We start from the raw sequence: 11,125 nt of genomic DNA on the forward strand, positions 1-11,125 counted from the left end.
TATAATTTGAAAACAAAATTAGCTTAAAAAATCATGAAAAATGTAATTGATCTATAAACCATGTTAAAACTTTTAGTTCAACTAGGAACCTTTAGCCTACCCTATAGATTTGTTAATATCCAATCAGAGTTGCTACTTGAATCGTATTATTCAATAACATTCTTCTTTCTTTGGAGATCAATAAAAAAAAACTGTTTATATTTGTTACAAAACATTTATAATTAACGTATTTTCAATAATTGTATATAATTCATTTGTATTATCTTCAAAATCAATTTGTATGAAAAATTTGTGATATTTTAGGTTTTATATTGAATCATATCAGAAAAAAATATATATAATTTGACGATTCTTTGAAAACGATATGGATTTTAAAAAGGTAAAATTAATCTTAAAATTATTTTCCAAATTTTTTTTTATTTTTTAAATGAAATTCGTGTACTGTTTTACATTTTAAATTTTATGACAGGTATCATCAGTTAAGAATGATTATATTAATGTGAAAACAGAATATGATAGATTGCGGGCAGAGAATAATGTACTGGATGCATTGCGAAAAGGATTAGAGGAATGTAAGAAAGAAAATCTATCATGTGAAAAAGATCTAATGGAATTCTATAAATTACGATTAGATTCACAAATTACAAATAAAAAATTGATTGAAGAATTAGATAAAGTTTCTTTGATCATGAAATCAGAAGAATTGTCCTCTTTTGACGAAACAACATTGAATATTGCTAAACGAAGAAAAAATATAACTGATATGGAATACAATCTTTCTTTAAGAGAAATAAATATGGAATTAAACCTTGTAAATATGAAACTCGAATCTCTTAAAAAAAAAGTTCATCAGATGCAAAAATCAATAAATTCAGTCAATGGCTTTGTACACAAAGCAGAGAAAGATATAGATGATTCCTGTTCTCAAGATGTCATGAGAATGAAATTACAAGAATATTGTCAGGCCTTCGACAAGTTAGAAAGCGAATTAGAGAGCTTAAAAGTCACAGATTTACAATCACATTTGATATCAGAAAAATATAAACAATATCTAGAGATGCTAGAAGAAAAGGTCAAAGTAGATAAATTTTTAGACAAATATCATGATCTACCACCAAATATATTGCAAGCTAAAGTAATTCTTGAAAAGAAACAAAGAGACTATGATCAACTTGAGAATACATTTTTACTATATAATAAAAAATTTTAACAATATATATCATATGTGTGATTTATAATATTATATGTATATATATATATATCTATTTTGTCGTAAAGTTATAAATATATAATTTGTAATCGTCTATTATTTTTATATTGATAGTTTTAGATTTGATCAATGAAAATATATAAAAATAAATAAAAACAAAGTACGTGTGCATTCTAATTTATATTTATACCTTTAAGAGAATTTTTGAAATTAATTAGTAGATGGCGCTTCGATCACTACGGATTTTGATCATAGATGTTCACATATAATATACCTGTTCATAGTTGAGTTCCACTGAACTACGTGAATTACAGTTTACAACCTCGTATTTATTAAATCGTTTAATATCTTGTCTTTGTATATGCTAATTTTTATTTTAAACAATGAGTCTTATAGCGTACGGTAGTAGCGATGATAATTCTGAAGATGAAGAAGTTAATTCCGGTGAATGTAGTGATGATAAAAATAAAATCACGATTCTAACCAAATCTTTGAAGAAGGATTTATGTGTACCTTCTTCAAAAAATAACACAGATGTAAAAATAATTGTAAATAATGAATCATTATCAAAATTTAATTGGAGTACATTGCCAAAACCAATAAATGTGAACGCAGAGAAAATGGATTTGAAGGAGGAGGGTGATATTCCAATGAAGAAGGAATTAGAACAAGAGAAAAGGCCAACTAAAAAGCCAGTTAAAATAATGATTCGATCCTTATGTGAAGTATGTACAATGATTCAATAGTTATAAATATAATATTGTTCGTGAAATTGTATGTAAAAAAATAAACGATATCAATTATTCATTTCCATTCATTTAACACTTGTTGATTTCAGTTCAAAGATTTAGATGAAGAGGATAAGAAAAAACCAAATAGGATTGCACCAATAGAAGTAAGACAATTAAAATTTTTTTAGAATATTATTTATAATATTATTTATTTTTTAAATATCTTTCTTTTGACATTCATAGAAAGGATCAGGACTTTTCTCTATCTTACCACCTCCTAAGATACTGGAACAAAAAAGTATTAAACCTTTAATACCAAATGTTGTCGTTAAGTCACAAAACGTATCGACTACAAAAAATATTATATTACCTAGCGATAAGTTGAAAGAATCAAATTACGAATCAAATTCTGAAGATGAAGAAGAAAGCGATGCAAATAAAAATAATTATCACGGATCTGGCATGGATTTCTTTGCTTTGAATACAGTAAAATCTATCACAGATACAGATTCTATAACGTTGGATTTAAAGAATACAGAAAGTAATGATTTTGTATCGACGTCAACATTTTTGAATGAATCTAAAGCAAAAGATAATACAAATGAAAATAATATTGTACATTGCAATAATACGGAAAAGTATATTCAAAATTCGAATTTGACATTAATAAGTAATGTTATAAATTTACCGAAAGAAGAAATATTAATAAAAAATAAAGCAGAAATTGGACCAAAATTACCCATTCCTGAACAAGAATATAACGTAGATGCCGAAGGTAATGTAGCATTTGATGAAAAAGCTATAGAATATTTGTGCGGTAAGAGAGGTATAAAGAGAAAATGTAAGGAAGTGGAAGAAGCAAACATAATTGAAATAAGTGGCGATGATATTAAACCCGATGAAAGGGAATGGTTAGTGAAGGCATTAACGGAAGAACCTGTACAGAGGCCTGTGTCTATGCAAAGTAGTGGAATTAATTTTCAATCAAAAAAGAAGCATCAAATTACATACTTAGCGCATCAAGCTAAAGCTATGGAACTTGAATTGAAGAATCAATGGTCTCTTAACAGAATGACAAGGAAACAAACACAATCGAAGTATGGTTTTTAAAAACAGGTGAAAATATCAAATTATTTATCACGAGTGCGAATCTATTTCTGATAAAATCATCCTTCATAAAAAGGTTATTATAATATATAACGATAAAAAATAATATTGTAATGTTATAACAGGTAGTGGTATTTTTCTAGACTAGTATTTAATTATAGAATTCGATCGAAACAATTTTCAATGGATGTGATATATTTTTTTCTTCAAAATAATTAATGATGTTAATTCTACAGAATTCGTTCTGTGAAACTATATTTGTAATATAGTTACATAAAGTTACATCCATTGAGCCGATGTTTATGAAAATGGTTCAAGTTTGAGATATTAAATAACATATTTTGTCACACACAAACATACACACGCGCGCGCGCGCGTTATTTTTAATATTTTAAAATTATATAAAAGAATTATGTTTCTTAAGAATAATTATACTTACTTTCTTTATTTGTCGGTATAGATAAATAAATAATTTTTAAATAATTCAAATCCAAATGTCAAAATATCTCAAAATGAAAAATATATTATTTTGATATATTTGATGAATTAATTCACACTTATCGGCTCAATTATTATTAAAGATAATGTAATAGTAATTGTTTTATATTTAATACATCAGATACCATCAGACTATAATTATTTTTTGCTAGTCGTTGTCGAGTAAGATCTCCGTTTTTGATCGATGTCACGTAAAATCTCGCGAATCGATTTGGAATCATTCTTATACTTAAGTTCTAAATAAAATACGAGAGTAGATATCGATAATCCAAGTAAAAGCAAAAAAAAAGCAGCTCCTAAAGGTATTAAAGTGAGTACTCTCAATCTTCCATCCTTTCCATCGTATTCTACGAGAACTTCCCGAAGATTAAAACCAGCACGTCGTCGTAAAACATCCTGCAAATGAAAAGTAATGATCCCGGATTCCCTTAATCGTAACATCATCTGAAACACGATAAATTAATTTTCAGAATTGAAATAATGTATTGTAATTACGAAATTATATAAATAAATAATTTCGTTCGAAGTACCCCGTTTATTGGTGAGACGAGCCAAGGTTGAGCAACAAAAGATGCATAAAATTTTCCAATCATTTCTTTCATCATCCGATAATTCTTTTTAAACCAAAAAAAAAAAAAAGACCCAATTTATAGATCGCCTCATTAAAGATCATTGAGTTTCGTTAAACGTTAATGCCTTACTTTAAGATCCATATTATAAATTTCATCATCGGGGAAGAAAACAGACCCAACGAAATTTCCAATTATAGCGATATTGCCTTTAACAATATTTTCATGGATTTCCTCAGTTTTAATGAGTTTATATGTATTCGGCAACTGAGATGAATAAGGATCCTAAACAAAACATTCATCCTTCTGTTTCATAAATTTTTTGTGTCTTTAGATTTTTTAAGAATTAAAGTAATACGCGCGCATGTGTGTATGTGTGTGTACGTATATACGTATATATCCATTCTTCTTAACGTACTTCGTAGTCGATGAAATCTGTGAAACTTGGAATAATTTTTCTTCCCCAGATTAATTTAGCTTCGAGAAATTGTTTTATCGTGTCGATCCTATAAAAAGAAATTTCACATAATATTATCAATTTGAAATAATTTAATAATTAATTATTTTCAATATAATTCATACCTATTTTCATACTCGGAGTTAGTTAATTTAGCTGCGAGACTACTGCTATAAGCAGTGACGAGTATCAATCCCATTGTTTGCCAAAGATATAATTGTAGTTTGACGCTAATCATATTTTTTGGTGCCCAAGAACCCAATAAACGACCGGTCAATTCAATGAAAGTTATTAAAAAATTTCGAAAGCCTTTTTCAAAGATAATTGATTAAAGATATTGATAAGCGAATAGAGAGACATGTTAAAAAGGAACTTTAACGATAAATCACTTACGTTTCGGATACCGTGGATTGAATTGAGCGTGAGTAAATATGCAAATGCTTTGTAAGAATATTGCTAGGACAAGAAGGATCCATGTAGTTACCGAGAAAGGTCTAGTTAAAGCCCAGAAACTGGTTATCGGTTTTGGACGTGGTACTAAAAAATGTATATGTACTTGATACCAAGGATCCGTTAAATTGACGAAATCATAATGATTCCTGTTTAACCATATACCGGCAAACGCAATATCGATCTACGAGAGTGAAAGATATTAAAAGAAAATATCTCCCATCTTTTCCGCCTCCCTTTTTTTTTCTTTTTTTTTTCCTTTTTTTTCTGTTTTTTTTTTCTTTTTTTTTTCTTTTACAATTTTACAGCGTTTCAGTTCGTTAATATACCTTATTGTCATACAAGAGTTTTATGAATCCACCTTTCCATACAGTCTCGTTGTATCTCTTTCCGTATCTGTTTTTAAAAGAATGATTATGAAAAAAGAAAAAAAAAAATAAGAAAATTAACGCTTCTAATTAAACGAAATAGATTATTCGAATTGTCCAATACCCATCTTTCGATTTTTTAATGATCCAAGTGAAATTCAATTTTTCTGCCATCAGTAAGAATAGCTTCACCTCGATACCATCCCTCTCGAGTTCTATAAAATTTCAATGAATTAATTTTTAAGTGAATTTTAAAAGATATGAAAGATATCTGTTTTATTATACCGTTGTCAGCGTCAAATATTTCTTCTTCAACGTCATCAATAATTTTTACGGTTGTACGATTTAAATAAGACACGGGTGGCCGATAAAATGTTGACGCTCTTAATTGTCTCCCATAAAAGTTCACCTTTACATCATCGCGTTTCATTTTTTCGTAGCTACAGAAATTCAAATTTTATTGCTATGCTTATTATTAACACATTGGCGAACCCGTTAAATAAGCCTTGCTAAACTTTTACTCAATTGTTTCTTTCTATTCAAAAAACAAAATAAAAATATCTTCATGAACAAGGTTGATATTATTCGAAAACAAAACAAAACGAAAAATAATATCGCTATTTGGATAAGAATCAAAAGATGAGCCTGTAATTATGAAAGTGGTTCCATGTCATTTGAAATATTAAAAGACATCACACGATATTTCTATTCTTAAAATCTTTTCAATTACAGAAAAATAAAAGAATTTATTTTTTTCAAGGATAAATATACTTACCTTTTTTTTTTGCGTTTGTTTCCTTATAAAAAAATTATTTAAGTTTATATGTCAAAATATCTTGAAAAGAAAAAATATATGATTAGATTTATTGTTAGTGTTATTTTCATAATCACTTGCTCGAATAATACACGAAAAACACGTTTTACTAGTCGCCAATGTATTAATTGTTTATTACAATTAAATAAAAAAATATTTATATATATATATATTTACTTGTCGATCCTATGAAAAATTCTTGGCAATAAATAATTTTCCGACAAACTCCATATTCCTGATTTGCTTATTACGTTAGCGTTGGCATTTCCATAAATCTTCACGTTAAAAATACTCGAATTAATTTTCAAATAATCGTTCACAATGATGAGAATTTCTATGCTGGATATATAAGTTGGAACTCTAAAAAATAAAAAAAAAAAGAAAAAAAAAATGAATAAAAAAGAATTACGAAAAAATAGAAGGAATGTAAATGTTGATGTTTTGAATCGATTGAAAAAAGGGAGATATATATATGTATATATATATTCTGGTTACTTCTTCAAATCATTCAAAATTTCTTCCTCCGTCGAGCCCAACAAAAAATATCCTTTACAATCATAAATATTTGAGTTCAATGAATACTCGTAAGGATAATTATCAATGAATTTTTTAAACAGGTGCGATATCTCCAGAGTGGTATCTGTGAAAAGTAAAGAAAAAGAAAAAAAAAAAAAAAAGAAAGAAGAAGAAGACAATTAAAATGGGAGCGAAGAGAACAAAAAAATAAGGAAACAAATTTTTATCAAATCATAAAAAAAAGTATTAAAAATATTTTTTATGACATAACCGACCATGTAAATAAATATTACAACATAAGGAATTCTTGAAAGTGGCATTTAATGCCAAATTAAAATCCATCTTCGTTATCCATGACGTTTCAATGAATTTATATATAATGTCACTGGTTCTTGACACTCGAAGATCCTTCAATATAATATAAAGAAACAAATATATTCTCATGATTGTACATAATTTGAAGGAACGATTGGTTAAAGATTAAGAACGTTTTGTCATTGAAGAACTTTAATGAAAATGCTTTTTTAAAATTGGGTGATAGATCCACAAACCGCCATAGATAGATCTATTATCATCACCACCACCACCATCACCATCAGCACACGAGTGTACTCGATGAGAATCGACCATCGACTGTTCTTATATACTCGATATACAAATGTATATACCTACATATATGTTTATATACGTAGATGAGTGTAAAGAAAAAGGAAGAAGGAAAAACAGAAAGGAAGGGAAAAAGACACAAATAAAAAGAGAGAGAGAGAGAGAGATCATAATTAGGGCATTGCAATGTGTTCGTATACGGAAAGTATTTATTGGTAGATTGTTTCCATTTATTATACGCATGATATAATATTTTGAATCTTTTGTTTTTTTTTCTTTTTTTACAATAGATAAATAACAATTTTAACACAAAAAAAAACCACGAAATAAACACGAATAGAAGTAAACCATCTGAATATCCTTTAATACATGTACTATTAGTCGTGTATATACATATACAATGGCGTGTAATTACTCTTCACGATATCCTATCTTTCGAACTTAATTGGTGTCATTTAAAAAATTCATCGCTTGGGACGACCGTCGAAACTGTCAGAAGTTTGTTTGTGTTGAAGCGTTAAAATTCGCCAAACGACTTTTCTCTTGAGCAAATATTTTTTCATCTATTTCTAATAATAATTTTTCCCTTCGCAATTTTTATATGGTAGTATGGTGGTGGTGGTGTTGTTGATGGTAATGATATTAAGGGATGGGAAAATTAAAATGTAAGGATGAAGAGCGTCAGGTCGATAAAAAGTACATGATGTGATCTACTTCCTGTCTAAAGAGGTGATTTATGATAAAATAAGCTTTTAAATGACATAGTATGCACTTTCCACAACTCTCTCTCTCTCTCTCTCTCTCTCTCTCTCTCGCTCTAGGGAATTGTTTTCTGCAATTAAAAAAAAAACTATTAGAATATCGATCTAGATACTAGACACTAGACACTAGACACTAGACATTAGATACTAGACACTATTATGAGACTATAAATGTGAAAGAAGAGTAATAATTTGATTAAATATTCATTCGATTCTAACGTGTGATTTGAAAAATACTTTTCAAGAGAATTAGTTTTTTCCTGTTTCTTTTTTCTTCCTTTCTCTTTTTTCTTTCTGAATATTTAAGTATATACAATTATAGTCTTTCTTCTTTTTTTTTTTTTTTTTCTTATTCTTATAATTCTAATTATTCCGATACCTCTAATAATAAATGTAATAATTACTATAGTAATTAGTAAATAAATAATAATAAATATATTAATATATATATTTTTTTTACATATTTTATATATATATTATATGTTTTTACAGTTCATTTATATACATATATGCAAAAACATAAAATTATTTCATGATTCAACTTATATCTTATCGGTAGTATTGCACAACTTGTTTTTAATTTTACGTTTCTTTAATATACGATAGTGTCATTAAAGCGTTAACGGATTCATAATTGAAACGTAAATAACGTTTATATTTACCAAGCTAAGGAATATATTCGACTTCTGATCAAAATCGTGTTTAATATCGAACCATTCTATATCACAAGCATATAATTTATACAGTAAGAATATTTTATAAAGTTCAACCATTAATTACCATCTTGTAATATAAGTCATTACGAGTGTTATCGGGACCGAATGTCAAAGTTTTATTGCTGTTGACGACGATAAGATCGTGATAAAATTGAAAATAAAAAAAAAAAAAAAATAATAAAAAACAAAGAAAAATGTACTTCCTTGTATTCGTCTCAAAATCCTCGATTTGGATAAGTATGAAAGGTGTACGTCGATTTTCAAAGAAAATTGGATTCGTTGGTTTAGGTAAAATGGGTGGTCACATGGCAAAAAATATTTTGAAAAAGGTAAGAATTATTAAGATTATATTACGAATATAACGATCTGATCGAAGTACTTTTAGGGTTACAAATTAAAAGTATTCGATGTTGATAAATCAGCTATGTCTAACGTGGTCGAAGCTGGTGCGAACGCTGCTTCGACCATTACAGAAACGGTGAAGGACGTTGACGTAATCATTTCTATGTTACCTTCGAATCAACATGTTCTGGATTGCTATATCGGTGATAATGGTATATTGAGGTATCAATATATTGAAGATGACATATTTTTCTCTTTATATATATAGATATATATATAGATATAAATATATATATATATATATAGATTAATGATCTATATCATTTATAGTTCAGTGAAAAAAAATGTACTCTTGATAGATAGCAGTACGATAGATCCGTTCGTGTCGCAGGAAATATCCAAAGAGGCTGAAAAAAGAGAAGTTAAATTTATTGATGCTCCGGTATCAGGAGGTATAATTTATATTTTCATACAATTGTATGAATATATTGTACGTACAATACGATGTTTATATATATATATATATATATATATATATATATATATATATATTTTTTAGGTACAAATGCAGCGAGAGATGGTACATTGACCTTTATGGTAGGTGGCTCTAATGCAAATTTCGAAGCTGCCAAATCTATATTAGAAATTATGGGCTCGAGAATAGTTCATTGCGGTGATGTTGGTATGGGACAGGCAGCAAAATTGTGTAATAATATGCTACTGGCCATTAGTATGATTGGTACGGCCGAAATTTTCAATCTTGGTCAAAGGTAAAGTGTAAAAACGCAAAATTTTATCATAAGTTTTCTCGTTCTTATGTATTATATATTATTTGACTGATTGATTCTTTTTCTTTTTTTTTTTCATTTGGTAGATTGGGCCTGAAAGAAAATGTACTGAATGAAATAGTGAATTCCAGTTCAGGAAGATGTTGGTCCTCTGAATTATACAATCCTGTTCCAGGTCTTCTACCTAATGTTCCTAGTTCAAAAAATTATGAAGTAAATGAACAAATATATATATATATAATATTTAACAAGTGAAAAGAATTTCTATATTATTGGATTGATAACTATACTTGATATTTTATTTTAGGACGGTTTTAGTACATTGCTCATGGCAAAAGATTTAAGTTTGGCACAATCTGTCGCAACTAGAACAGACACATTCATTCCTTTAGGGTCTTTGGCTCATCAAATTTATAGGATGCTTAATAGTCATGGTTTATCGCAAAAAGATTTTAGCATCGTATATCAATTTATAAAAGGTAAACATTAAAGTTAATATATTTTCCATTTATGTTATTAATTTTCTTTTGCCATTAGTTTTTCACTGCAATAAAATAATATTATATGAATTATTTTGATAATTACAAAATATCAACAAAACAAATAATTGAAGTAAAGAACATTTGAATTTCCCGCCAATACTGTTCCACTGTTTTTCGTACCAAGAAACTTCAGATGCTTGTCTATTGAAAAAAATCATAGGTTAGAAATAAATTTAAAAGAAAACAGTTCTTACCGTCCAGTACTTTTTGCTATTCTATTAAATCTATTACGAATTCTTCCATCGTTTATCTCCTTCTTTAAAAGTATATACTTAATTAATATCATTATTCTACGTTGATAATCAATCGGATGTTTCAGGAAACAAAATTTAAAACAAAAATGCCGGCTTTACGAGAAGAACAATTATGATGTCGACTAACGTAGTAGAACACTATCGCCATCTACATATTAAACGATCTCAAATAATGCGAATAAATGAAAGAAAAATTAACGATAAGTTAAATCTTATATATTTTAACGATGCAAAGAATTACGAGTATGTTAATATTATTTTCGTATTGAAACTAAATACGTAGAGATTTCTGCATTACCGACCGATGCATACTATACAATTCATTCGAAACTGATTCTCTTTCTCTCTCTCTCTCTCTCTCTCTCTTTATCGCTTTCTCTTACTTTTTCTTCCTAT

The 11,125-nt window shown here is 27.9% G+C and overlaps 4 protein-coding genes across 4 annotated transcripts; 3 read left to right on the forward strand and 1 right to left on the reverse strand.

Annotated features, from left to right (window-relative positions):
* The first annotated feature begins 129 nt into the window (after positions 1-129).
* LOC124422485 lies at positions 130-1,299 on the forward strand. Its single transcript, XM_046958974.1, has 2 exons — positions 130-379; positions 470-1,299. Exons 1-2 carry the CDS (start codon positions 365-367, stop codon positions 1,208-1,210), a joined length of 756 nt encoding a protein of 251 aa, XP_046814930.1. The 5' UTR covers positions 130-364; the 3' UTR covers positions 1,211-1,299.
* Positions 1,300-1,473: 174 nt separating this feature from the next.
* LOC124422484 lies at positions 1,474-3,474 on the forward strand. Its single transcript, XM_046958973.1, has 3 exons — positions 1,474-1,935; positions 2,049-2,105; positions 2,185-3,474. The coding sequence occupies exons 1-3, from the start codon at positions 1,594-1,596 to the stop codon at positions 3,049-3,051; spliced, it is 1,266 nt and encodes a 421-aa protein (XP_046814929.1). The 5' UTR covers positions 1,474-1,593; the 3' UTR covers positions 3,052-3,474.
* On the reverse strand, positions 3,287-8,454 carry LOC124422483 (glutamate receptor U1). The gene is made up of 12 exons (XM_046958972.1): positions 6,996-8,454; positions 6,700-6,844; positions 6,382-6,564; positions 5,676-5,830; positions 5,515-5,605; positions 5,352-5,418; positions 4,966-5,206; positions 4,698-4,881; positions 4,534-4,621; positions 4,248-4,400; positions 4,077-4,160; positions 3,287-3,990 (listed from the first exon to the last, which is right to left on the reverse strand). The coding sequence occupies exons 1-12, from the start codon at positions 7,162-7,164 to the stop codon at positions 3,685-3,687; spliced, it is 1,866 nt and encodes a 621-aa protein (XP_046814928.1). The 5' UTR covers positions 7,165-8,454; the 3' UTR covers positions 3,287-3,684.
* A 133-nt stretch (positions 8,455-8,587) lies between these two features.
* LOC124422669 (3-hydroxyisobutyrate dehydrogenase, mitochondrial) lies at positions 8,588-11,063 on the forward strand. Its single transcript, XM_046959455.1, has 7 exons — positions 8,588-9,132; positions 9,189-9,367; positions 9,476-9,597; positions 9,705-9,915; positions 10,020-10,146; positions 10,241-10,412; positions 10,795-11,063. The coding sequence occupies exons 1-7, from the start codon at positions 8,998-9,000 to the stop codon at positions 10,806-10,808; spliced, it is 960 nt and encodes a 319-aa protein (XP_046815411.1). The 5' UTR covers positions 8,588-8,997; the 3' UTR covers positions 10,809-11,063.
* The last annotated feature ends 62 nt before the right edge of the window (positions 11,064-11,125 follow it).

The sequence above is a fragment of the Vespa crabro genome, chromosome 3, assembly GCF_910589235.1.
Source record: "Vespa crabro chromosome 3, iyVesCrab1.2, whole genome shotgun sequence".
Lineage (NCBI taxonomy): Eukaryota > Metazoa > Arthropoda > Insecta > Hymenoptera > Vespidae > Vespa > Vespa crabro.

What these genes read in the sequence shown, in the direction of transcription:
- LOC124422484 (XM_046958973.1), top strand. Translation starts at nt 1,594, where the DNA reads ATGAGTCTTATAGCGTACGGTAGTAGCGATGATAATTCTGAAGATGAA. An exon ending in TGATTCGATCCTTATGTGAA is followed by an intron (nt 1,936 to 2,048) that starts GTATGTACAATG and finishes TGTTGATTTCAG; the next exon opens with TTCAAAGATTTAGATGAAGA. An exon ending in ATAGGATTGCACCAATAGAA is followed by an intron (nt 2,106 to 2,184) that starts GTAAGACAATTA and finishes TGACATTCATAG; the next exon opens with AAAGGATCAGGACTTTTCTC.
- LOC124422483 (XM_046958972.1), bottom strand. Translation starts at nt 7,164, where the DNA reads ATGAGAATATATTTGTTTCTTTATATTATATTGAAGGATCTTCGAGTG. An exon ending in TTGTAATATTTATTTACATG is followed by an intron (nt 6,845 to 6,995) that starts GTCGGTTATGTC and finishes TACTTTTCACAG; the next exon opens with ATACCACTCTGGAGATATCG. An exon ending in ATTTTGAATGATTTGAAGAA is followed by an intron (nt 6,565 to 6,699) that starts GTAACCAGAATA and finishes TTTATTTTTTAG; the next exon opens with AGTTCCAACTTATATATCCA.
- LOC124422669 (XM_046959455.1), top strand. Translation starts at nt 8,998, where the DNA reads ATGTACTTCCTTGTATTCGTCTCAAAATCCTCGATTTGGATAAGTATG. An exon ending in GGTGATAATGGTATATTGAG is followed by an intron (nt 9,368 to 9,475) that starts GTATCAATATAT and finishes TATCATTTATAG; the next exon opens with TTCAGTGAAAAAAAATGTAC. An exon ending in CTAGTTCAAAAAATTATGAA is followed by an intron (nt 10,147 to 10,240) that starts GTAAATGAACAA and finishes ATTTTATTTTAG; the next exon opens with GACGGTTTTAGTACATTGCT.